The sequence below is a fragment of the Zootoca vivipara genome, chromosome 13, assembly GCF_965207765.1.
Source record: "Zootoca vivipara chromosome 13, rZooViv2.hap1.1, whole genome shotgun sequence".
In the NCBI taxonomy this organism is placed as follows: domain Eukaryota; kingdom Metazoa; phylum Chordata; class Lepidosauria; order Squamata; family Lacertidae; genus Zootoca; species Zootoca vivipara.
Genome location: NC_142596.1, coordinates 9,870,202 through 9,897,743, shown reverse-complemented (window position 1 = coordinate 9,897,743; position 27,542 = coordinate 9,870,202). Strand labels below are relative to the sequence as shown.

The following is a 27,542-nucleotide window of genomic DNA, read 5'->3' as shown; positions in this document are numbered from 1 at the left end:
TTAGCCCTGATTTTAAGTTTTATTACATAGTCGTCATGGCACCACAGGAGTCACAGGAAGCATTCCTGGGCCCAACATCAAAGTCCAAAAAATACACAATAACCCCTGCCCATTCTCCGCTCCCTACAGCGGGTCTTGGCTTGTTAAGCAGGGGACTAGTCTCTTCAATAGGAAAATATATATGTTTGTGTGTGTGTGTTTGTGTGTGTGTATATATATATATCTGAACCTAAATGAAAAAATATACAGTTAGAAGAAGAGTTACTAGCTGGGGAAACTGCTGCGTTGCTTGTGGAGTCTATCAGCTCTGCAGGATCCATCTGAAAGGCCAAGAGGTATAATGTAGTAAAGGCAGAAACAGTCCCGGTTGCATGAATTTGCTTGGACTGGTTAGGAGATGGCCTTTGCCTCCGGTAGGAATGCATCCCAGTACTTCACAAACTGCATAGGAGACAAGAAAAAGGAAAAAAAATGTCAGCAAGGGAAACACAAGCTGCTCATCTAAAAGTATCTGGTAGCTCCCCCTCCCTTTACCACCCATCAAGGACTTTGGCCACTGAAGGGCTTTGTTCCCTTCCTTGGTTTTTTTAAAGTGGGTAACCAACATGGCCTTCAAACTGCTGGGACATCTTTCTTTAGGCAAGAAGATACAGCTGTGCTCTGCCTTGTGTAATGCACTGGAGAGAGTCTCTGTTGAAGGGCCACAGGGCAGCTATACTTTGTGGTCCTTTGGATTTCGTTCTCATATGGGACCCCACTAGCATTATGCACTGGATAGGAGCAAAAGCTGGACTCTGGTCTGACCCAGCAGGGCAACTCTAACGAGACAGATGAGTGTTTGTTCTGCAACATGTCTCCTGGGATAAATAGCCGGCAAATGATAAAAGTTGCAAGTACATGGCTGATTGCTCCCTCACCTGCTTCTGCGAATGTAACAGCGTCTCCAGGTATTTGGTCACATGAGTTTTGAAATCTTTCGTTTTCTCTTTCTGTAGACAAAGGATGTAAAAGATAATAATAATAATAATGAAGACTTAACCCTCCCAAGACTTAACTTAACCCTCCCAAGAGGAGGTTGTAGCAAGTCTTTTGGCTTGATACTGAAGGCATCCTGCTTTGTAGACAGCTGCATGCCCAATTAAACAAACAAAACAAGCTTTGCCTATTGATGCCACAAAACCAATCAACCCCCAAGATGCCACATAAATTATCTTACTGTAACAGAACAGTGACATCTGCTTTGAGCAGCAGGAACAGGCAGACATAAGGTTTGCAGATCTACCTTATTTCTAACCAGAACCTTGCACCAAAGACAGGTGCACAATAGCAATTAGTTAAGGAGGCAGATATGTACTTAGAACTAGCAGGGTGCCTGCAGAGGAATTGGTTTTTAGTACTAGTACTGAAGCTCAGAACTTACACTGCAGCATCTATACCAGCTTCTCCCCAAAGCAGTGCTGTTCTTTTAAAGCAGCCCAATCTAGAAAAGGCTTTTTGCTGTTGCTCCTGCTAAACTTAAACCAGAAACCTTGGCTCATCTACTGCAGAATCACCAAAAGATCCAACAACAGTTTCTAGCTGCTGCCCACTCCTGTTGTACAGTTTTGCCCACACTAGTTTCACGCTAGATTCTGAAGCCACCTAGATACCTGCAGTCCAGTCTCACAAGCTATCACAGGAAGACTGACCAGCATTTATTGGAGCTGCTTTGCAATGGAAGCTGAAACCTCCATGTTAAAGCGTTCAGTCATATCCAAATCTTTATGCTTTCCTTGACACAGAGACTACCAACTTCTGAAGAAGTGTGCATGCACACGAAAGCTCATACCAATGACAAACTTAGTTGGTCTCTAAGGTGCTACTGGAAGGAATTATTTCATTTTGTTTCGACTATGTCAGACCAACACGGCTACCTACCTACCAACTACTGTTTATCTGCTTTAGGACAAAGTTTATCAAATTAAGGGCAACGAAAGCAGAATCAAAGTCAAACCTAGTCATGAGACTTCTCAACTTCTCCAACCCAGCAATATCCCAGTTCAGAGTGGCAGGAAACCAGGTCCCCCTGGACTGCCAGCGCCGTGTTAAAGTGTCAAATTAAAGGAGTTCCAATGCACTTAATGCAAGTTCTATACCTCAAACCGCAACACCTCCTTCCGGAGAACTGCAGATATTCGTTCAAAGTCTCGCTCATATTGCGTCACACGAGATTCCCACTGCAGAAATGTGAAAAGGACAGATTGTCATGATGCAGAAGTGTGTGTGTGTACATCTTCCTTACACACAACCTGCCACTACACATTTTAACACCCTAGAACAGACATGTAAGCAGATATATAAAGATAAGGCTTTTGTTAAAACCATTGGGTTTCCGCCAGTAACTGGAGGGGCTCATCTCAGAAAGAACCATGCCATCTCTCCTTGCTTACAGAGGAAGATTTGGGTCATATAACCCTTCTGAGTTCCTCGGCGCTTATTAGGATAGGGAGACACACACAAAGAGGGATGGAGAGAGGAGACCTGTCAGGTTTGGGTGTCCCTCTCACCTCTGAGATCTCCTCTTTGGCTTGCTGAAGCTTGTCGGGTTTGTTGGCCCACAGCAGCCGAGCCTCTGTTTCTCGTTTCTTCTGCAGCATGATCTGGGCATCCTGCCAGCGCTGCCATGTCTTCATCCGCTGGTCAAAGGCACCCTGTTGGCAGGGAAGGGCACACCTTCAGAACGAGTCTCTCCTCCACCAGGCAACACCACACACAACAATGGGTTAAATCAGAGCATCAAAAGACCCTCCAGCGCATGATATGCTTCCAACACAATGGCTGCATCTTCAGTGGAATGGAAGAAATAGCCTTGGGAGGCTGGTAACTCAAACAAAAACACGTTGAAAAGGAGAGAATTGAGTTTGCATATGAATTAAGATGGAAAAGAAGAGTTTCTGTGGGAATGACTGTGCAAGCAGGCAGAGGACAGTAACTTTCAGGGATAAGAAAATGCAGTTACACAAAACTTAGAAAGAAAAATGAAAGATTTAAATTACTATAACCTCACTTGTTTTTATTTGATATAATTTTGTTTTATCTATATGCAGGAGTCGGTAATGGGACAGCTGATGGTTGAGAAATTCGCTAAAAAAGGATGTTAGTTAGAGATAAATCTGGAAAATAAGCAGCATTTAAAAGGGGAAATAATGGAAATATCTGAGAGAATGGGAAGCCAGTTTTTGAAAAAAATGTATTAAATTAGTTTTAATTTGGCGCTGTTGTGTTATAAATTTGAAAAACAAAAATAAAAATTGGCACACCCCTCCACCTCCAACACATGTTGTGGACAGTGGAGCAGCAGGATGAGACCTGGGTGTTCCACACTCATCAATGCCAGAATAGCAGAGAGTTGTTGTTTTGATTACCCACAGACTCATTGCTATTCTGGAATCTGAATGAAGGGATCATGGGAATGGCTAGAGACAATTTAAAATGCCCTTGTCTGATATTAGCTAGCTGAACAGCCTAGTCAAGAACAGTAGCACTGCAAAAGCAGATCATTAAATAATTGATAATAACAATAATAATTTATTATTATTTATACCCCACCCATTTGGCTGGGTTTCCCCAGCCACTCTGGGTGGCTCCCAACATAATATTAAAAATAGAATCAAACATTAAAAACTTCCCTAAACAGGGCTGCCTTCAAATGTCTTCTAAAAGTCAGATAATTGTTTATTTCTGGATTCCGGTCCGTCGCGCTGGTGAAGAAGGACGCAGGGACTTCGTGCTCCGAAGTCCCTGGCCTCGCGGAGGGGGGGGGAAGTCCGCAGAGCGAGCGGACTCCCCATAAAAACATCGGGAAGAGTGTCCCGGTGACTCACGCACCCAGCGGCTGCTCCATGCGCGATTCCTCCGCTGCCCGAGAGCTCAGTAGAGCGATCGAGAGCCAGCGGAGTGGAGTCGCGGGAGCCATTTTGGGTTCCAACTTACCTCCTAGAAGCGAAGCTCCGAGTCCTTACCCGGCAAGCGGCGGATTCTTCCAAGAAAATAAAAGATCTCTACAAAGTAAGTGAATCTCCATTTGGACTTTAAAAATATTAATCTGGAAAATAGGGGGAGATTCCAAAAAAACGGAAGTCGATCTCTTCCTAATGGCTAATTGGGAGGTGCATTAAATATTCTCAAGCCGAAAGGGAAAAAGTTTTCGGATTGTGGACCCGAGAGAAAGAAAGACTTTTCCAACCCTTCTCAGCCCCCGAGGCCGGCACCCCTTGAGGTACAGCATTAATAAGGGGAAAGTGTTTTGACAGCTGTCAAAAGCTGTCAAGCTGTTAAAAGATTAAGAAAATCTATTATACTGCTGTGGATGGTAAAATTCGTTTGAAGATGAGGCAGAAGTATTCTAATTGGAATTAGGACTTGATTTGTGATGGAGTTAAAGACAAAGGAGAAGATTAGCCAAGATGGAGCCGACCGTGTAACAGGAAGGAATTTTCCAGCACCCTTTGTCCCCTATCTCCTGTCTGCTTGTGGTTAAGAGAACTATGAAAACAAAGTATTCTCAAGCCTTCCAGGAGGCTGTGCTGAACTATCTACAAATATGGGAGGATATCTATAAGGAACGGCAACATCCTAATTCACCATCAATGGAGATTGAGGTTCAAGATCAGGACTTAGAGGACAATTTTGATTCTGAGACTGTGTATGAGGAGCAACAATTTGATGATAATTCTGAAGGTGATCTGGACCACAAAAAATATCTTTTGGATGAGGCAAAACAAGGAATTGAAAAGGAAGAACAGGACGATAATGAGAAGCAAAGTGAAATGAAGATCAATGGAAATGAGGAGCTTGAAGGGACTGAAACGTGGAGTTGTGTCACTGAGGGATGGGAAGGGCAGGGGGAGGGGGGAACAAGGGCCTGGAGCGGGAAGTGGGAAAGAACTGGTGTGGGGTGAGAATTTTAGTTAAAAGGTTTTTTGGTTCCTGAACAACGGTTTCTGAAATCTTGGCTTGTTAAAGGAAATGCTGATCCAATTGGGGGAAAAGACATCGGGAGAGGGGAAGGAGAGTGTTTTAAAGTTTAAGGTTAAGATTTTGATTAGAGATGTGATAGTATATAAAAATTGAGTTTTCTGGAGGGAGTTAGAAGAATGGTTGAGGGAAGAATTTTTAGATTAATATTAATATGTTTGTGTTTAGATAGGTGTTTGGGTAGAGAGCTGCCCGTTTTCCTCTCTTTGCTCGGAGGCACCCAGTGGCAGGGGGTGCTCTGGGGGGAGGGGAGGGGGTGGAAGGAAACCCAGACACAAAAATGGATCCTTTGAAGTGCTGGGCCCCACGGGTTCCTCTTGTGGCAGGAGGGGGCCCGTGGGAGGACAGCACGAAGAAGGAGGAGGAGGATTAAGTTAATATTATAAGAATAAGATTTTGAAATAGAATAGAAAACCCGCCATAATGAATTAGAGAAGTTAGGTAAACCAGGAGGAAGAGAATCGAGGAAGTCACAATTACAATGTCAAGAAAATAAGAATTGGGAATTTATAATTTTTCTTTTCTTCTTCTTCTTCTTTTTGTTGTTGTTGTATTGTTAATCTGCTATGTTGAAGAAATAGCTGGGGGGAAACCAATCCTCAGAGCTCCTCCATCCCTGTCCGTTCAGTGGCAGGGAGGGGATGAGGGGGGAGGAGGGAGGGGGGAGGCCAAACCCAGCTTATAATGGACCCCTTTGATTCTCAACGCCCACGGGTACTACTGGTGGCAGAAGTGGACTTGTGGGTGGAGGGAAAATGAAGGGACAGAGTCTACACAGTATGTTTGGTTTGTCTTGTTTGTATAAAAACCAATAAAAATTATTAAAAAAAGATAGTTGTTTATTTCTTTGACCTCTGATGGGAGGGCGTTCCACAGGGCAGGTGCCGCTACCGAGAAGGCCCTCTACCTAGTTCTAACTTGTGTACAGCGACACACCTGGGTTTATTCAGAGCACAGACTTATTGTTTGTATCTCAAGATACTGGGGCCAGGCCTGAAAGCATTCTGAATGCAGCAGGCCTGCGGCTCTCAAGCCCATGACTAGGAACATAGGCGTTACACATCAACACATTTAAGCTTCTTGTCAAGGCATTCTCACCCTCACAACAGAAAGAAGGCGAATGTAGTCACTCAGGAGCTCAGCCAGGAGGAAGAAGTCACTGTTGGCCTGTTCTTGGTGCAGCTGTTCAATCTTCTCTTCCACCTCAGCCAGCTGGGAGAGTGCCCGGGACATGGCGGTGTTGTCCTCTGAACTCCCCAGCATGGCTAAACTCTTGGCAAACTGACCCGTATTCAGTGACAGTTCTGGTGGGTGGAACAGAAAGCATTACGTGCAGCAGGAAACGTGAGAAACTAAGCCAGCCAAAGATCACCCTTGGAAATGCAGCAATTGGTCACACAATCCACTGGCTTGCACCTCACTGTTTGGTATTTTGGGGTTTGCTGCAGCTGGCGACTGAAGGTGCTACAGAAAGTAAGGACCTGTATTACAGTTTGCCACATGTTATGCCAATAATTGCATGTTGCTATTTGCCATGTGGCAGCCTCCCATGCCCCTGGAAGCTCTTTGCCTTCAGTAGCTATTACCTATCACTGCCATGCAGCCCCTGGAAGGTTGCCCAGAATGAAATGTGCATGTTTGGGTTGAAAAAGGTTGCCCAGCCCTGATTTGCAGCACGATCAAGATGCTGCACAGAGATCTATAGAAGTCTTGCATAGTTTTTCAGCTTCACAAAGCAGGTGCCAGGAGCGAGCCCACAGTAATCACACTGTGCAAGCTGGAGTTAACTCTTTATTAGCAAAAACATGATCTGCACAAACTTGGCGGAGCATCAGGCCTCATGAGCACAGCAGCTCATCCCTGGTATGTCTTTCCCTATGGATCAGTTGCAGAGATTGAAAGCCCCCCACCTCCCCACAGCTGCCTAAGTGCCCTCCTCTCCAGGGTTTTCCCCAAGCAATCGGAGACTGCGCCTGTGTGAATCCAACCTCTCCTCTGCCCTTTCCCTGCCTCTTCTGGTTCTAGGAAACCGGGGGAAGCTTGTTGCAGCAGGAGGGGGAGACACCTGTGACTCTTCATGAGCCTGAATCATCTCTGCCTCCTGGCCTCCCTCCTCCCCTTCTTCAGCTTCTGCCTCTGATTCTGGACTGCTCTCTGCCACAGCCTCTCAGCTCACCATGTCCTGTTACCTCTTCTCAGTCCTCTTGCCTGTGACCACTCATCATTGTCCCACCACCACTGCCCGGGCTTTGAGCCTTCTCTGCTTGGTGGTTCCCCAACTGGTTCCTCCACTTCCCACCTGCGCCCAACCAGTCCATGGCAGCGAATTGCAACATTACCTTTCCTGTGATTAACTAGCAGTTCTACAACCGCATGTAGCTTCCGCAGGCGCTGCTCCTCACATTCTACCTCCTGAAGTTTCTCTTCAAACCACTGAAAGAGGTAAAACGACCAAGGTCTCATTTTAAGGGAAGTCAATGGGATATCCAGCTAGGCCTGGAAACATCGGTGTGGTGCCCTCCGGATGCTGTTAAACTCCCCAGTTAGCATGGAATACTTGGGGATGGTGCAAGTTGTGGTCCGCCAACATCTGGAAGCCGCCATGTTGACAACCCCTGAGATAGGTATTCACTTCCACAAACACTCCTCAAAGAATCTGAAGAAGTGTGCATGCACACGAAAGCTCATACCAAAATAAAAACTTAGTTGGTCTTTAAGGTGCTACTGAAGGAATTTTTTTATTTTACTCCTCAAAGAAATACATATATGTCAAACATACAGCTGTTAAAAACTTACGACATCTGACTCATTCATCTTGATGGTCATTTTGTTAACGGCATCAGTAGCTCTGTTGAACATCTTCAGAAGTCCAGCTCCACTCAGGGTCTGAGTGCCAACTGCTCGTGGCAACTGTAGGGAGAGTAAAGCCTGATAATCTACAGCACTGACAAACTGAGCTACTTGAAGTCTTATATTAAGAGGCCATGAAAGAAGCATGAAGTATAAATGGGTACCAGAGATATTCCAAACAGAGGCAGGCAGCAATGTTTGGCAGAAAATATCCCCGAGTTTTATACAGTTCAGAAAATGGAAGCATCAGCCTGTATTCTGTATTAGGAAAAGCCTCTTGAAAAATAGAAAAGGAGCTCCGATGCTCATCAATTGTGAATGGTGTTTCTTCCCATATAGAAACTGCTTCCTACCTATGCAACCCAGTAACAATGATAATAATAGTAATTACTTGTACCCCATCCATCTGACTGGGTTGACCCAGCCACTCTGGGCGGCTTCTAACAGAGTATAAAAGAACACAAAATACACCAGACATTAAAAGCTTCCCAATACAGGGCTGCCTTCCGATGTCTATGGAAAGTGGTATATTTGTTTATCTGTTTGATATCCTCTGGGAGGGTGTTCCATAGGGTGGGTGCCACTACTGAGAAGGCCCTCTGCCTGGTTTCCTGTAACTTCACTTCTTGCATTGAAGGAACCTCCAGAAGGCCCTCGGAGCTGGAACTCAGTGTCCAGGCTGAATGATGGGGTGGAGACGCTCCTTCAGGTATATAGGTAAACCCCAAGTGACCCAGAAGCTTTGGGAAACAAGTAAAACCAGTAGACCTAATTATAAATCATGCTTCTGGAGCTGCTAGGAATACATCTCTAGTGTCTCCAAACCCATGACTTGGCAGCAATGGAGGGATATTGTTACAGCTCCATTCCTAGAACACATTCCAAGTGTTCCCTGAACATATGGTTACTTATTTATGATTTGTGAACTGTGTATAGTGACTAGAACTTGCTTTCTTTCCTTTTTTAAAAAAGGAGAACAAGATACAACTAGGCAACTTTGTCGTGAGGATTCACCACAAAACCACACATTGACTGGAAAGCCTCATTTCACACCGGAACCAGTGAGCAAGGAAAGCAGAAACAAGCCGTGATACCTCAGCACGAAACCAGAGAGTTAAAACTAGGCCTACTTGTTGAGAAGTTGGTTACAACTACAGACAGCAACAAAGAGAAGAAGCTGTGGCCATGCTATGCATGGACGTGTCTAATATTAGCCCCACACAACTGCAAAAGCAGAAAGATAACTAAGCTAGCTCCATTCATTTCAATGGCTCTACTCCAAGTAAAGCTTTGCTGAATACCACCCAAAGAATATCGACAGAAAAGAAGCACAAGGCTTGCATAAGTAAGGGACCTCAAGAGCTTAGGGCTGGAGCACAAGATGATTAAAAAAAACAACCTCCCCTCAGTGTTATACACATCTAGCAATCCCTATGCCATCACTCCAGGAAGAACAGCCTGAAGTGGCATGGAGTAAGTCGCAGTCAATCTGTATCAGGTGTCACATGTGGCTCACCAAATTGGGGCAAGACCAAGTGGCCCAAGAGCAGCTGACTAGAGGGAGAACAAGCAAGTGGTTTCTCTGTTTTGAGAGAAGCTGGACAAGAGGTTTGTGCCTTTCTACCTCCTCTGCAGCTCACCAATGTGTCCGAGAGTACAAGTTCGTTCCGATCGAGAACATCTACAAAATGAATTCCTCAAGAGTTTTACCAAATGTTAGATAAATAAACCAGGCCCCAAGTGCAGAAACACTTTGCAGACAAGTGTTGTGCACTCAGGTAGGGCAGCAAACCAACCTCATCTTTTTCCAAGAATTCCCTGACATCTGGGTCCTGCAGCATGGTTGGATGGTTGACCGTTCTTTGAAGATACCTGTGGGAGAGGAAAGTATGAGGCCAGGCTCCCTTCATTTGGCATTTCTTATTTTCAAAAAGGTGTGTGTGTGGGGGTGCACATTGACATCACAACATTCAGGACAGTTGGAATGTGTGGAATTTGCATTTTGCCCCGATTCACAAACAAGGGAGGAGGGTGTGGAATGTGTGGTGGCAGCTGTTAATGGAGAAGGAGACTTGAATGAGAGGGATGTTTAGGTTGGCATGATGGGCAAGATGCCTGTTTCAGCTTGAAAACGGCTCTTTAGACGGCAAGCAGCAGGATTCTGGGCTTAGAATCAGGTGATGGAGTTGAGCTGCGTGACTGCTCTTGGCGGGGGAGATAGGAGACTGGGGGAGCAGCAGTGCTGGTGAAAGCTCAGCATCAGGCAAGATGTGCAAGGGTGACATTTTGGAAGTGAATTTCAGAAGCCAAGCTCTAGCCATCTCCACCCCCAGCCAGCATCAAGAGAGGTAACTTATTCAGGGAAAGACTATGGGGTGCAGCCTTGGCAAAACTGCTGGCTAGCAGGTTTGCTCTCCAACTCATTTGAGAGGCACACTCCTAGATAAAGAAAGGTAACAGAGCAAAACATGTGATGTCTTAAAGGAAGGTGACCCTTTTGCAGTCTGCATCACTGAAAGCAAAAGTGTAACAAAGCAGAACAAGAACTGGAACGGTGCCTGCTTCCTCTCTCACTTCCCCACCCAATGAGAGATACCTGAACCTGCTTTTGATTTTAATGATCTTCGCCAGCCCCTGTTTTTTTATCAGAATTTAACTTCAGCTAGTAGGATCATGCTAGAAGAGGTTTGTTTGTTTGTTTGTTTTAAAAGGTATGGTTACAGAGAATGTTCTGTAACTGATGGAAATTCACAGGATGATGACCCTGAGGAATTTTAAGAAAAAGCATGCTTTGTTAAAGTCAGCTTGAAAGCAAAGGAGGTGCTTTCTTTATTAGGCTGAAGTCAGAGGATTTGTTCTCAGAAGTCAAGAACGAAAAGGAAGCTGCGTTTTGTATTATGAATTATTTCAGGCATTTCTTCCAAAGTTTTCAATATTTGCTCCTCTGACAACACAAAGGAGAAAGGTTAAAGCTCTATGACTGTCTTCCCCAATCTGATGCCCTCCAGATATTTTGGATGGCAACTTCCATCACCCCCACCTAGGCATATGGCTAGGAAGGCCAGAGCGATCTCTGCTTGGGGATTGGGAGAGCTGCTGCCATTCAGAGAATACTAGAGGGACCAATGAACTGACTCCATACATGGCAGTTTTTCCTCAGTAAACAGCTTTACATAGCAGAGTAGGCCAAGTGAACAGCTTACCGTGGCCTTTGACAAGGGTCAACTACGGCAGACAGTTACGTGCACGGAGTGATTACCTTTCTAAGGCAGCTCGACGTTTTTCTAGGAATTCTGTGGAGGAAGAATCTTCTTTCCCAACTTTTACTTTGGTCATTCCTAGAACAAGAATGAAGCGATATGGTCAGCTGTACCTGTGCTGCACCTTCAGCTTCCTCTCGCTGTGGCTTTAACAGGACAAGCATGTCCTCGGTGCAGCACCTGAGCACCCATGTGAAGAAAACGGCTCTCCACTCTGCAAGCACTGTGCGCAACTGACTCCAACAGTGCAGAGCAAGTCAAAGAGCCAGAAAGGCATTATGACAACAGCACAGGTCACATGAACACTTGTGAGTCCAGAAGGGCATTGCTCTCTATAGAAAGCCACAACATTCTGTGTAGAGCCCAAAGGCAGAAGTGCTACAAGAGGCTGAGAGAGGCACATGGAGTAGTAGAGAACTGCAGGCGGAAGCTGGCAGTGAAACTTCACCAGTACCAGAGATGCAATACTGTATTAGGAAGGAAGTTGGGTATGCCTTATGTGTTTATTGCTCTCTGCCAAACAAAGAGCAACCAACAATTACACGCACAAGGACAAGGTGGGCTGATGATGCTTTCTTGTTGCACAGTGTCATGCTTTTAAAAGGCCACTGGTATGTTTTAAGTGTTAATAACCTTGGAAAGGTTAAGATCACAGTATCAAGGGCACCTCAATTACAATGATGAATTGAAAGCAGAGAGCAGAGGTCTGCAGAGATGTTGCTGGAAGAGTGACTGACCAACCTCACCTATCAAACTCTTCTCAGGAGGTGGGGGGACGATGAATCCATTTTGTGTGTGCTTCTCTGATAGCTTCTCATACAAGCCCAGGAAGTCGCTGAATCTCCTCTTCACAGAGAACTGCTTATTCCTGAACATTGGCAAAGTGGTCTGAGGAGGACACAATGACACCATGTTAACATGGAGCATCCTGGATCAAGTTATATTTTACAAACACATGCATGTGCATAGAGATGCTTTGCTTGCAGAATTCTTGAAGCTATAAAAATAAACCATTCTTTGCCACTGCTGCGCTGCCACCACACACAACGCTGGCAAGCATGAATTTTACATGCTGCAGTCCTTTGACTGCTTACCTGGGAGTAAACCGCTTTGAAGACAAGAGGACTGAACTCTGAGTAAAACATACTTAGGATTGTACCGCTAGAATATGAAAGGCACTACATATAGTAAAGGTAATGAACAGTTCACATTATTAACTATATATATGAAGCTGCTGCCCTCCAAAGGATACAATAATTCTACTGAAACAAGGCTGTGACTTGGTTTATGCCACGTTGCTTCCCTTTGAATATGCCATATCAAACTGTCCTCCACCACAGAAAACTTGTAAAAATGGTTTGCCATGCAGCATGAAGAAGTTATGTTCAGAATCAAAGACTCCCATGAAACTTTGGATCCTGCCCGATATATTTTTACTCATTTGCAGGAACAGGAGAAACACAGGTTGGAAACAGAAACCACCAGCACTGTGGCTGGGCTGCAAATGGATGAGCGGATTTAACTCACCAACTCCTTGCCTTTAAACTGATCAACTAAACTGAGTAAATGAGATGGGCATGTGACTAAAGATTCCAGAGCAGACGCTTCAAGATATTCATGAAAAATATTAAGAAAAGCTTTCTGTTAGGAGCTTCCCTCTTACTGAGATTTACTCAGAACCATGCGAGCATTAAAAAGCCCTTTAACTCTCAGCTCCAGAAATTTAAGTTGGCCTCAGCTGAGCAAAGCAAAAGTTGACCAGTCTACTGGTGTAACTAGGTCTTCACGTTCTATTTCTTAGCCATTAACTGGAATGTTGTCATGTTGAAGAAGAGACTCGTGTAAGAACTTGCACATCGCTATTAAAATAGTTTTCAATCATGCAAAAAAAATTTTTTTTTATTAAGAAGTTCAGTTTTTCTATATCATGTAGACAGGAGTGCCTGGCGTGCTATGGTCCATGGGGTCACGAAGAGTCGGACACGACTAAACGACTAAACAACAACAACAACAACAACAAATATCATGTTTTGATGTGTGTGTCTGGGGGTGGGGGGAGAAGGCCTTTCCTCTGAACGTTTTGCTGCATCTTACTGTGTTTTCAGTATTTTCCTTCAGAATGTACTCTCTGGAAGCCACAGGAGTCTGACTCCTCTGCTTCTTCCCTGTAAGGCCAGCAGCAATCAATACAGGAAGGGTAGGAAGGGAAATGGCTGAGTGTGCTACCCCAAGAAACTTGTGTGTAATCAGTCAATTGAAAAGTGCATTGACTACCCAAGGTTTGCAGTGCAATACCAATGGAAAAGCAATTTAAGCAGAAAGCCAACTGAAAGGAACTTTGCATTAATTGGACTTGGTGCTACCAAGAAAGGGAGTAAGACATACCTGTGTCGACACTTTGTAGGCCACATAGGCATTCATACCATCTCCTATGGGAAGGAGGAGAAAGGAAGGAAAAATTCAGTTGTCTCTAGCACACTGCCATACTGAAGCTGTGGGGATGCCTCCTCCTAGTGGGCTCTTGGTAAACTGATTAATGGAGGCTGCTGCCCAGGATAGCTGAAGAATCTCTGCTGATTGTTTGAGGGTCATGTCACGTATTGCAAACTAGCTTTGATCTTATCACATGGCTGTGGATTAGCCTATGTACCTTATGCAAGGTTCTTAGTGCAATCGTGGTGTTTACAAGTGTTCAAAGCACATTTGAAGCATACTGAACTCCACACCATTTCAAGGCATGAAGTGACCTTGAGAAATTAAGAATCAGGGTTGGTGGGGTTTTTTTTGGGGGGGGGGGAGGTTTGAAAAAGCTGTAAGCAGAAGTCCTGCTTAGCTCCCAAATGGCTTATGCTGTTCTACTGGGTCAAACCCTAGGATTTTGCTTTTTAGAAAACTGTCAGGAAGACAATCCTCCAATATTGAATTCTACATTACCTGCAACAACTCACGCTTCCATAATGGCTGGGAAACTGCATTTCAGCCTAGCAAGGTGATGCAATTTATCTGAAGCTGAACGTAAATTTACCAAACTAGCAAGTACAGTTCCGGAGCCCCGTTCGCATCCAGAGCAGTACGGAACCTGAAGCACCAAATCTGCACATGCTCACCATGGGATCCGGCACTTCTACGCATGACGTCATTTGGCAGGTCTGCGCATGCGTGAATCGCCGAACCCAGAAGTAACCCGTCCCAGCACTTCCGGGTTCGGCGAGTTTGTAACCCATGATGTACGCAACCTGCAGTGAACGTATGGTATGACTGTATAGAAAAAGGGATGTGAAGCTAAAATGGCAGCAAGTGAAAAGTTATATGCACTAAACAATGAATCAATTTAAAAGTGAGATAGTTAAGCAATAGCTCTGGCCAAGAAGTTCCCGGGCAGCAGAGTGAATCACAAGCTGAGCCATGTGATGTTGTAACAAAGGCATGCAGAATTCTGGGCTGCATCTCATGTTTCCTATATCAAAAACATTTGGAATTCAATAGGCTACTGCTGGAATAATAATACTGTATGTGCATCAGCTGATTTTGTTGTGGAGGGGGGGAAAACAGTGAACCATAGAAGACTCTAGAAACAAGGTTGCAATGAAGATTTCAGAAAAGCATGGTAGTTTGTAATACTGTAAATAAAGTTTACTAAAACAGAGTGTTAGTTCTGGCAAGCAAGTGAAGAAGAAAACAGTTAACCAGTCAAGGATGAAACATTCTGAACATTTCCCATTTCACTGAATAAATAAGCCCCACTTTCCCACTTTCCTATCTTGCTAGTCATCCCCCATGTATGGAGGTGATTCAAGATGATCCAGGAGGTCTCCTTCAGCTATCCAACCATGCAAGCTACAAGATGTACAATAGTTGAAGCTTGCACAATAGTGGCTCCTCAGTAGTGCCAAGTACTGTCTCTACTTCCTACAAAGATGAGTCTAACATAATAATTAGTGACTTGTTATACTGCTAGGATCTGGGAGAGCTCTGCACATCTGCCCCAGGCTGAACAATTAAGTGGCTGTTATGGCACTGAAGGCAATTTTTTTTATAAAAAAAGAACACACGCAGGATGCTGGCCGAAGAATCCCTTCACTGCACACGGCTTGCTTTTTAGAACACTGAAAGTCTAAAAGCAAGTAGCATGAATAGATACAAAATTCTTTTTGCAGAATCCTTTCCCGTAATAAAATCTGCAGGATCTGTGCAGCTGCAGTAAAAGATACATGACAAATTATCTATGCAAAATAGCTGCATCTCAGCCAGTCTTGAAATATTCCTCTCCAAAAAGTCAATTCTTGCTGTTGCTAGGTGAAAACGGTGCACATGCTTTGAATGCCTGCAAATTGGAAGCTGGTTGTATTAGGTCAGGACTTAGGAGAACGGTCGTGTACATTCAGCCAACAGCTGCAAGGAAGGTGTCAGCCGGCACACCTTCCATGTGTACATTTGAATTTCAAGGTTCCTGTACACCAGCTCCCAACAAACAAACTGCTGCCTCTCATTTAAGTAGCATTTTTGGGAATTGGGACACAAGAGTAGCTGAAATGCAGGTATTGTTTTAGGCAAGGTCTTGTATTCAGGGCCCAAGTTGCTTTTTAAAGCACAAGGCTTTTTAAAAATGTTGAGCAGTTTAAAGAGCACCACAGAAATTCAGGAGTGAGAGGGATGACACTGAACGAACTGCTATACTGCTGCTTCACCCCTCTATAGAGCTGTGCATCAGTCAAAAGCCTCTGGAATCAGATTAAAATCTAAATATTCAGGCTATTATTATTCAACAGGCACAAAATGTAATTTAAAAGGATTATCTGTTGCTTGGAAAACATGCTCAAAGCAGTAACTTCAGCACCTGCAGTAACAGAACACAATAGCCTTAAGCTTCTGGTCAAGAACACAAAATATGAGACCATCCAGCTTCAGAATGGGCATCTACTGTACAGCCTTATTACACTTGAACATATACAAGTTAAGAAACCCAGGTGATCCATTCACTAAGAAACCAGAATCCTTTCTATTGGGTATAGTCGGGAAAGAGATTCCCAAGAAAAATGTTAATTTCTTTATGTATGCCACAACGGCGGCAAGAGTATTATTGGCCAAGAACTGGAAGTCCCATGAACTACCAACAGTGGATGATTGGCAAATGAAGATGATGGAGTATATGGAAATGGCAGAGATGACCGGGAGAATTCGCGACCGGGGAGAAGAAGCGACAGAAGAAGAGTGGAAAGATTTTAAAATTTATTTTAAAAAATATGCTAAACTTGTATATTGAGATTAGATTTAGAAGTGTAGAGAAGCTGTGGATTTGGGAATTAGGAAGTAAATAGAGGTATGTGAGATTTGAAATGGTAAGGAATTTTTATTAAAAAAATGCATTGGAAATTGCTAAAGATAAGAGAGAAATGAACCGCAGATCGAGGGAACTCGAGGAAGTCCCCATATACAATGTTAAAGGAAAAAGGATTGTGTATTTGGATTTTTGTGTTTTCTTTTTATTGTTATGTTATTGTGTTTTATTGTGTTGTTTGCTTTTGCTGTTTTTCTTTCTTGTTGTAAAACTAATAAAAATTATTTGAAGAAAAAAAAAACCCCAGGTGATTTATGCTGTTACTAGCCAACTATCACCTACAATGGCACAGAAGGGGAGTGGGAAGTTAACACAGTAATTTATGCAGTTTTTCCCTTGACAGTACTATTCTATCACATTTTTGGCAACAGGAAAAACTTCAGAAACAAGAAGCTTTTGCAGATTCTTGCACTGCCGTTCTACACAGGAAGCAAGAGCAAAGTATTGAAGCTGATCCATAACAGTAAGTGATGGGGGTTGACAGTTCAATCAGTGCAGTTCTGAGCTCCACCAGCGAAAGCAGAACTTTATTACCAGCCTTGCCTCAGTCCGGAAGGCAATACACATACCCATGCAGCTTTCCCCTTCAATTATGTCAAGTATTTCCATTTCATAGTGACTCACCAATTTTCTCAGGATCACTCACTTCCACTGAAAGTTCAAATTTGTCTTCCTGTTCCTCTTCTTCCAACTGTAAGAGAAGTACATTCAAGTCAGTTAACCCAGGGAGTTCTGTCAGGACCTGTATCAGGCACAAAATAATATTCACATTTGTGTGTATATTAAATATTGTGTGAATATTAAAAGAGTTAGGGGGTAGACTGAAGGCTACAGCATGTAGAGCTCATTCATGTTCAATACATAAAAACATAATTTCTAACATAGTACCACAGCTCTGAAGTATCCTCTCCAAAAGCATTTCTATAGAATCTGTTTCCTTAAAAATTATCTCCTAAAATTCCTTTTTGTAAGTTTTTTTTTCTTTTTGTGAGGTTCAATAGGGTTCCCCCCCAAAATATTATTTATATATAATTAACAAAATAGTAAATGCTGTAAGCTTTAAAGTTGCAAGGCAGGATATATGTATTTTAAATATTACCTGTTAGATGTGGGTATGAAATTAGCTTAGGGTTGTAGCAGGCTATTCACAATAGTCACCAAGATTCACCCTTCCCAGGTTGATATACAATATATAACTGACTATATGACTAGCCAATCACAGAAATACATACCTCCTCATAGGTTTTTGACTGTGGCTTAGAAGGCAAATTTGCTGTTTTCTCTAAAGAAGGGACAGAGCTGATCACAGTAGCCATCTCTTTCTTCTGGTTGTTTTGTGTGCTATCAAGAGACAACTCTACAGTGGCATCTGAAAGAGGATAAGATTTATAACTGGGGGCAGAGAACCGGAATGGCTTATAAAAAATCAAGAAATATGTTGAGTTTTTCTAGGCCACAAGAACTGTATCAGGAAGAGCTACTAGACATTATCCTCCCCAATTCCAGCCTGTATGGCAGGCTTTCAAGTTAGAGATTCGCTGTAATCTTTGGCATTAAAATCTGATCAAGGAATATAAATATGCAACTATAATGCTGCTGCACTCCTTCTTTGTACTAGGCCACAACACCAATTCCTGCTCTTTCTGGATAGATTTATGGTGAAATAATAGCCTAAGTCATACTGCATACCATAAGAACATAATAGCCCCCTGGATCAGGCCAGTGGTCCATTTAGTTCAGTATTCTGTTCTCACAGTGGCTACCCAGATGGCCCAAGGAAGACTGCAAGCAAAACCTGAGCGCAACAGCAATCTTCCCTCCTGCAGGTCCAAACAAGAGTCATCCAGAAGTATGCAGCCTTCAGCAGTAGATGTCAGGACTGCACTGAGAAGCCACCTGAAAGCTGTCATTTAGGTTATGTATAAACTTTGTTTTCTTCTCCAAACTTATTTTATATACTTTTTCAAAATACCAAAACAAGAATAAACTTCATTTTGTTAGCAAACAGGTCCTATCAGTTCCCAAACGATTTGAAAACAAATGGCCAGTTGTCAGTTTAAAAAGAAGAGGAACATGTGTAAATTGTGGTCTGGACCTAGGAACATATCTAAGCACACGTACGACAGATGAAGTGTTTGGGTTTCCTGTTTGGGAGCTTTCATGTTTCAAGTATAGTTTAGTATGAAGACTTGAGGGCCTGCTAATTTCACTTCCTTTAATTAACCTAAACACAGAGCAGCTAACTAGCCTGGGCATAAGCACTCCTTGGAGAACATGCAATTATCACAAAATTGTCCTAATTTGAACATGTAGAATTACCAGAATTAGAAATACCATACATTTGTTCCAACTAGCTTTCAGCTAGTTAAATACTCTAAGGCAAAGGTAAAGGGGACCCCTGACCGTTAGGTCCAGTTGTGGACGACTCTGGGGTTGCGGCGCTCATCTTGCTTTACTGGCCGAGGGAGCCGGCGTACAGTTTCCGGGTCATGTAGCGAACCAGAGCAGCACACGGAACCACCATTTACCTTCCCGCCAGAGGTATTTATCTACTTGCACTGCGGGCTTTCAAACTGCTAGGTTGGCAGGAGCAGGGACGGAGCAGCGGGAGCTCACCCCGTTGCAGAGATTCGAACCACCGACCTTCTGATCAGCAAGCCCTAGGCTCTGTGGTTTAACCCACATAGCCTGGTTTAAATCTACAATGATCCTCCTTGGCTCAGATTTACGTGTCTAATATTGTTGTTGTTGTTTAGTTGTTTAGTCGTGTCCGACTCTTCGTGACCCCATGGACCAGAGCACGCCAGGCACTCCTGTCTTGCACTGCCTCCCGCAGTTTGGTCAAACTCATGTTCGTAGCTTCGAGAACACTGTCCAACCATCTTGTCCTCTGTCGTCCCCTTCTCCTAGTGCCCTCAATCTTTCCCAACATCAGGGTCTTTTCCAAGGATTCTTCTCTTCTCATGAGGTGGCCAAAGTATTGGAGCCTCAGCTTCACGATCTGTCCTTCCAGGGAGCACTCAGGGCTGATTTCCTTAAGAATGGATAGGTTTGATCTTCTTGCAGTCCATGGGACTCTCAAGAGTCTCCTCCAGCACCATAATTCAAAAGCATCAATTCTTCGGCGATCAGCCTTCTTTATGGTCCAACTCTCACTTCCATACATCACTACTGGGAAAACCATAGCTTTAACTATACGGACCTTTGTCGGCAAGGTGATGTCTCTGCTTTTTAAGATGCTGTCTAGGTTTGTCATTGCTTTTCTCCCAAGAAGCAGGCGTCTTTTAATTTCGTGACTGCTGTCACCATCTGCAGTGATCAAGGAGCCCAAGAAAGTAAAATCTCTCACTGCCTCCATTTCTTCCCCTTCTATTTGCCAGGAGGTGATGGGACCAGTGGCCATGATCTTGGTTTTTTTGATGTTGAGCTTCAGACCATATTTTGCGCTCTCCTCTTTCACCCTCATTAAAAGGTTCTTTAATTCCTCCTCGCTTTCTGCCATCAAGGTTGTGTCATCTGCATATCTGAGGTTGTTGATATTTCTTCCAGCAATCTTAATTCCGGCTTGGGATTCATCTAGTCCAGCCTTTCGCATGATGAATTCTGCATATAAGTTAAATAAGCAGGGAGACAATATACAACCTTGTCGTACTCCTTTCCCAATTTTGAACCAATCAGTTGTTCCATATCCAGTTCTAACTGTAGCTTCTTGTCCCACATAGAGATTTCTCAGGAGACAGATGAGGTGATCAGGCACTCCCATTTCTTTAAGAACTTGCCATAGTTTGCTGTGGTCGACACAGTCAAAGGCTTTTGCATAGTCAATGAAGCAGAAGTAGACGTTTTTCTGGAACTCTCTAGCTTTCTCCATAATCCAGCGCATGTTTGCTATTTGGTCTCTGGTTCCTCTGCCCTTTCGAAATCCAGCTTGCACTTCTGGGAGTTCTCGGTCCACATACTGCCTAAGCCTGCCTTGTAGAATTTTAAGCATAACCTTGCTAGCGTGTGAAATGAGCGCAATTGTGCGGTAGTTGCAGCATTCTTTGGCACTGCCCTTCTTTGGAATTGGGATGTAGACTGATCTTCTCCAATCCTCTGGCCATTGCTGAGTTTTCCAAACTTGCTGGCATATTGGGTGTAGCACCTTAACAGCATCATCTTTTAAAATTTTAAACAGTTCAGCTGAAATATCATCACTTCCACTGGCCTTGTTATTAGCAATGCTTTCTAAGGCCCATTTGACTTCACTCTCCAAGATGTCTGGCTCAAGGTGTCTAATATTATCACCACCTAATATTATCAACTTAGCATTCATATAAATGGTCGTACAAATGTTCCCATGTGTTATGCTGTAAGTCTTACTCCCAACCCCCCACCCCATGTTGCAGATGGGGACACAGAGGCTGAGATCACCTACTTGAGCTTGTGGTAAAAGCAAAATTCAAACTAGAGATTTCTTGATCTGTAGCTCACTCTTTGCCACTACAGCACAACTTCTGAGCTCGTGTCCAGAGATTTTCTATAGGAGAGATCTAAAACCCAATTTCTGCAAAAGGGTTAACAGCAAAAGACTGCTGTAACTGCTACATGGGTTTTAGCAGAAGAATATCAGCAGACAGTCTTGCTTGCAAAGTTAAGGTGTTTATTTCTCGCAACTCTAACATAACACCTTAACACAAAGCACCTCTTCTCCTGTGCAACTGGAGAATCCACAGCAGTGCATGCCTTCTTAAGAACTTGCACCATCACACCTGGTAAGAAGACATACCTGCGAATAGGTCCTGATCATCCTGTTCCTCCTGAACACCATTTTCTGTGGAGGTAGTTCTTACTGGTGCAGGCGACTCTTTCTTAGGTGACATTGGCTTGCTCTAAGAAGAACAGACAACAATTATTATACATGTTACAAAGTTAAATCTGTTATTGAAGTATATGCCCACAGAAGCCTGAAAAAATATATTGCATGCCTTCAGCCACATGGATGCCATGGGTTTCACAAAACTCTGCCAACTTTACCAAATGTACATTTATTTTGCAAACCCAATGTTTTTCAAACCCTTATTATTATTATTATTTTTTATAAAAAAAACCCTTCCCATTTCAGTATATTAAGTATGTTTCTTCTCAGCAGCTATGAAGAATAAAAGTCAAAAAAGTTTATTTGGGGCAGAATTAATAATGCATTCATTGGTGCATTTTACACTATTCTGCCATTGTAGCGCTGGCTTATAAAGGTCCACTGTTTCCCAACAGCTTTCTGAAGACACAATACTCTGGTATCTGGAGACAGCACTTACACTGTTTGCAAGGCTGAGTTGCTAATTCCAAAATAAATAAATAAAATAGCAGCATGAACGGGGTCACAGACCCAAGAGGCACCATGGCTGAGGCTAGAAGTCAGACTCTTTGTTGCCAGAGCAATGAGCTGCAGGAGCAAGGCTTGCTGACGACAAACAAATCCTTGGAAGGCTTCACCCCCCTGCAGCTCTGCCAGAGCCATACAGCTTCAGAAGAAGTTCTTCCGTTGCATGCGCTCCCTGAAGTTTTAAGTTGCAGGAACTTGATTGGAAGTTTGAGGCTGCAAGTTTCTGCACCCTTTTATTCTGTATGAAAAGACACAGCTCATGGCAACATGTGGCTCTATAGTTAAATAAGGCTGTATTGTTCCCCAAAATACAGTGTTGTGAGCCTTAGCCCATTCTTCTGCATTTCTGTAGCAGTAAGAGCTAGAAATATGGTAAGGTAAAGGTAAAGAGACCCCTGACCATTAGGTCCAGTCGTGACCGACTATGGGGTTGTGGCGCTCATCTCGCGCTATTGGCCGAGGGAGCCGGCGTACAGCTTCCAGGTCCTGTGGCCAGCATGACAAAGCTGCTTCTGGCAAACCAGAGCAGCACATGGAAACGCTGTTTACCAATACTGAGCAGAGTAAAGTTAGCCTTTCTGCCAGTTCTAGTCTTTTTGGTGAAGTTTTGCAAGTTTTGCATGATTTCTACAGAGATTGAGGAACTTCCGGCATCATGCTTACTGATTCTTTCCAGGCAATTGGTGCCACAGAGTTCTTCCTCACCCCCTACCAGGAATCTGAATTTCAAGTTCAGCTCCTTTTATGTAAGTATCTCAAAGCCATTCATTATTTTAGGTTTTGCAGTTTATCACATACAGACAGTAGGGAATCAAGAGATAAAAGGAACAACTGGCAAGTTTGGCCTTGGAGTTCAAAATGAAGCAGGGCAAAGGCTAATAGAGTTCTGTCAAGAGAACAAGCTGGTCATCACAAACACTCTCTTCCAACAACACAAGAGACGACTCTACACATGGATATCACCAAATGGGCAGCATCGAAATCAGATTGATTATATTCTCTGCAGCCAAAGATGGAGAAGCTCTATACAATCAGCAAAAACAAGACCTGGAGCTGACTGTAACTCAGATCATCAGCTTCTTATAGCAAAATTCCAGCTTAAACTGAAGAAAGTAGGAAAAACCACTGGGCCAGTAAGAATACACAGTGGAAGTGAGGAACAGGTTTAAGGATTTAGATTTGGTGGACAGAGTGCCTGAAGAACTATGGATGGAGGCTCGTAACATTATACAGGAGGCAGCAACGAAAACCATCCCAAGGAAAAGGAAATGCAAGAAAGCAAAATGGCTGTCCAACGAGGCCTTACAAATAGCGGAGGAGAGGAGGCAAGCAAAATGCAAGGGAGATAGGGAAAGATACAGGAAACTGAATGCAGATTTCCAAAAAACAGCAAGGAGAGACAAGAGGGTCTTCTTAAATGAGCAATGCAAAGAAATAGAGGAAAACAATAGAATGGGGAAAACCAGAGATCTGTTCAAGAAAATTGGAGATATGAAAGGAACATTTCGTACAAAGATTACCATAATCAAGGACAAAAGTGGTAAGGACCTAACAGAAGCAGAAGACATCAAGAAGAGGTGGCAAGAATACACAGAGGAATTATACCAGAAAGACATGGAGGTTTCGTACACCCCAGGTAGTGTGGTTGCTGACCTTGAGCCAGACATCTTGGAGAGTGAAGTCAAATGGGCCTTAGAAAGCACTGCTAATAACAAGGCCAGTGGAAGTGATGATATTCCAGCTGAACTATTTAAAATTTTAAAAGATGATGCTGTTAAGGTGCTACACCCAATATGCCAGCAAGTTTGGAAAACTCAGCAATGGCCAGAGGATTGGAGAAGATCAGTCTACATCCCAATTCCAAAGAAGGGCAGTGCCAAAGAATGCTCCAACTACCGCACAATTGCGCTCATTTCACACGCTAGCAAGGTTATGCTTAAAATTCTACAAGGCAGGCTTAGGCAGTATGTGGACCGAGAACTCCCAGAAGTGCAAGCTGGATTTCGAAAGGGCAGAGGAACCAGAGACCAAATAGCAAACATGCGCTGGATTATGGAGAAAGCTAGAGAGTTCCAGAAAAACGTCTACTTCTGCTTCATTGACTATGCAAAAGCCTTTGACTGTGTCGACCACAGCAAACTATGGCAAGTTCTTAAAGAAATGGGAGTGCCTGATCACCTCATCTGTCTCCTGAGAAATCTCTATGTGGGACAAGAAGCTACAGTTAGAACTGGATATGGAACAACTGAGTGGTTCAAAATTGGGAAAGGAGTACGACAAGGTTGTATATTGTCTCCCTGCTTATTTAACTTATATGCAGAATTCATCATGCGAAAGGCTGGACTAGATGAATCCCAAGCCGGAATTAAGATTGCCGGAAGAAATATCAACAACCTCAGATATGCAGATGACACAACCTTGATGGCAGAAAGCGAGGAGGAATTAAAGAACCTTTTAATGAGGGTGAAAGAGGAGAGCGCAAAATATGGTCTGAAGCTCAACATCAAAAAAACCAAGATCATGGCCACTGGTCCCATCACCTCCTGGCAAATAGAAGGGGAAGAAATGGAGGCAGTGAGAGATTTTACCTTCTTGGGCTCCTTGATCACTGCAGATGGTGACAGCAGTCACGAAATTAAAAGACGCCTGCTTCTTGGGAGAAAAGCAATGACAAACCTAGACAGCATCTTAAAAAGCAGAGACATCACCTTGCCGACAAAGGTCCGTATAGTTAAAGCTATGGTTTTCCCAGTAGTGATGTATGGAAGTGAGAGCTGGACCATAAAGAAGGCTGATCGCCGAAGAATTGATGCTTTTGAATTATGGTGCTGGAGGAGACTCTTGAGAGTCCCATGGACTGCAAGAAGATCAAACCTATCCATTCTTAAGGAAATCAGCCCTGAGTGCTCCCTGGAAGGACAGATCGTGAAGCTGAGGCTCCAATACTTTGGCCACCTCATGAGAAGAGAAGAATCCTTGGAAAAGACCCTGATGTTGGGAAAGATTGAGGGCACTAGGAGAAGGGGACGTCAGAGGACAAGGTGGTTGGACAGTGTTCTCGAAGCTACGAACATGAGTTTGACCAAACTGCGGGAGGCAGTGCAAGACAGGAGTGCCTGGCGTGCTATGGTCCATGGGGTCACGAAGAGTCGGACACGACTAAACGACTAAACAACAACAACATACAGACTGTTACCTAAAAGAAACATTTCTTTCTGGAAACATAAGACCTAATAAACATGGACTAACTATGACTCTTAGCCAATTAGCTGCATCTAGATAAGACAAGACACCGGCTGCAAAAAAGGGGCTCCTCAAGCAGAATTCTATGCCCTGTTTGCAAGTTCCCTTCACATTAACTTAAGTTTGGTAGCAGTAATCTTCTAAAAAAGGAATCGGGATAAGACAATTTTGCTAAAAACTTAATTGCACCAAACTTTTTCCATCACATCAATTATATTCCATCAAATGATGAACATCCCCAGGACTGGTCAAAGGATGAACATGGGTATAGTTTTTTGCATGCAGTAAGACAGCCTTTTAATGGTAAAAATTGCCATTATCAGCAACGGTAAGAATGTGAATCAGTAGATTAAAGTTATCCTCCTTTTGAGCAATTAACCATAAAGTAAATTCAAGTTCTTTCAGACTAAGGAAGAGGGTAACTGTTCAGTAGAAAACACCACTGACTCAAGATGCAAAAGTGACAGAGAGTGTTTAAAGACTAATCAAGTACAGTGGAACCTCGGTTTATGAACACCTTGGTTTATGAATTTTCGGTTTACGAACGCCATGGACCCATCTGGAACGGATTAATTCACTTTCCATTACTTTCAATGGGAAAGTTCGCTTCAGTTTATGAATGCTTCAGTTTATGAACAGACTTCCGGAACCAATTACACCCATGCTTCGGGTTAAGTACGCTTCAGGTTGAGTACTCCGCGGACCCGTCTGGAACAGATTAATCCACTTTCCATTACTTTCAATGGGATAGTTCGCTTCAGTTTATGAACGCTTCAGTTTATTAACAGACTTCCGGAACCAATTGTGTTCATAAACCGAGGTACCACTGTATGCTTTGTTGCTTGTCTCTGGCATTTTTGTATTGTTTTATTTTGCTATGGCTGTATGCTAACACAATAAAGGTTTGAATTGAATTTGACTAATCAAGTGTATGACCTAGTATTCTAGCAGAATTGTAATATAAAACAAGCCTCAAAGTAAACAAATTTCATTTTAAGACAAGGAGTAGCAGCAAATCTCAGGAAGAATACACAATATACGGTATGCTCTTATGCAGCATGGGATTTAGAGAGCTTCCTATGAAGTCTTATTAGCAAAGAAAGGCTACAAAACAGAGAAAAGATGATAGATTAAGTAGCTACAGAGAGGTAACATATTAGGCTGCTGCTATGCTGCAACAGACAAAACTGGGGATTGAAACCTAGACCTGAACTCAACCCAAGTCTAGAACTTAGATCAAACAGTCAACACCAGTGGGTCCTCCAGCTCATCCAAATGAGGGGGAAAGATCATTTTATGTTCTAGATTTAAACTGCTTCCAAGCCTCCACCATGCAACAGATTCATAACATAAACCCAAGATTTTATTTCCCATCAGGATATCCTTACAATCAATCTGCAGCATTCTGAGAGGAAGCCATGCCCATTCTATTGCAGGAAAACCAATAAAGAACCTTGTGGCACTTTAAATGCCACCAGGTTTATCATAACACATCTTCAAGGAACATAATAAAGGAAAACTGCATAAATGGGCTACCCTCCGAAGGCAGGTGCCTATACAGGAAGGGGGAGGGGAAATGGTTAAGATATTCACCATTTAGCCCTTCCAGCTTCACATGCATGATTCTTTATAGAATTCGTACACCGTCTTTCACTGGAAGGTCACAGGGCGCCCTCCAAGATAAATGCATAACACAAAATGCACGACGAAAACAACACAAGCAGACCAACAGCACCTTCCCCCTCGCATGCACGGAAAGATACACCCACACCCTTGCTTGACAACTTCGTGAAAACTAAAGAAGTGGGCAGTTTGTAGCCCGCGAAAGCTTGCACTACCGTTAAGTTTGCAATCCTACACACAGAGTTTCTCATAACATATATATATATATATATATATATATATATATATATATATATATATATATATAATATTATGATTTTCAGTTTTATACATTTCAATAATTTTAGTCTTTTTAACATTTCAAAACTTGACTTCCTCCCCCTCCCTCTTTCTGCGGTTCCTTCAATTTATTTTTTAATATTTTCTGCTACACACACACAAAATTTCCGGAGTAGCAAAGCCCCACTGAACCCAGCGAGGCTCCGCTTCGGGCGAGACGATGCACGGGCGCATCGGACCCGCCGTGGCACCTCCTCGCCCTTGGCCAAGTCTGCAGAAACTTCTCAAGCAAGGCAGCGCTGAGGGGAAGACGACTGACAAGACGGGGTTTTTGGTGGTGGGGGTCCCAGCAGGGGGAGGGAGGGAGGGGCGCCCTCCTGAGGAAGCCACTCACGGAGCTGCCGGTGAAAATGTCCTCCCCGTCCGAGTCGCTGCCCGCCTCCGGGGCGCCCGCAGGCTCCGCCGCGGGGAAAGGCGGAGGCAGCCGGTCCACAGGGGAGCCTCCCGACGCCATGTCGCCGCCACCCGCGGAGGCCACTTCCGGCTCCCGCACAGCCCCGCCGGAAGC

At 43.6% G+C, this 27,542-nt stretch overlaps 1 protein-coding gene across 2 annotated transcripts; it reads right to left on the bottom strand.

Moving 5' to 3' along the window:
• On the bottom strand, positions 1–27,542 carry SNX1 (sorting nexin 1). Of its 2 annotated transcripts, XM_035131271.3 has the most exons (15): positions 27,369–27,542; positions 21,233–21,335; positions 17,697–17,833; positions 17,089–17,155; positions 13,512–13,555; positions 11,873–12,014; positions 11,126–11,204; positions 9,663–9,738; positions 7,813–7,926; positions 7,356–7,449; positions 6,115–6,320; positions 2,547–2,690; positions 2,136–2,216; positions 918–989; positions 1–441 (listed from the first exon to the last, which is right to left on the bottom strand). In XM_035131271.3, exons 1-15 carry the CDS (start codon positions 27,486–27,488, stop codon positions 391–393), a joined length of 1,530 nt encoding a protein of 509 aa, XP_034987162.1. In that variant the 5' UTR covers positions 27,489–27,542; the 3' UTR covers positions 1–390. The 2 variants fall into 2 exon arrangements, with proteins under 2 accessions (XP_034987162.1, XP_034987163.1); XM_035131272.3 differs by lacking the exon at positions 2,136–2,216.

Bases quoted from the DNA above. Each gene is read 5' to 3' on its own strand.
- SNX1 (XM_035131271.3), bottom strand. From the start codon at position 27,488: ATGGCGTCGGGAGGCTCCCCTGTGGACCGGCTGCCTCCGCCTTTCCCC. The intron at 9,739-11,125 runs GTAATCACTCCG...CCTCTCCCACAG, and splicing joins CGTCGAGCTGCCTTAGAAAG to GTATCTTCAAAGAACGGTCA. The intron at 2,217-2,546 runs GTGAGAGGGACA...ACATTTCTGCAG, and splicing joins CCAAAGAGGAGATCTCAGAG to TGGGAATCTCGTGTGACGCA.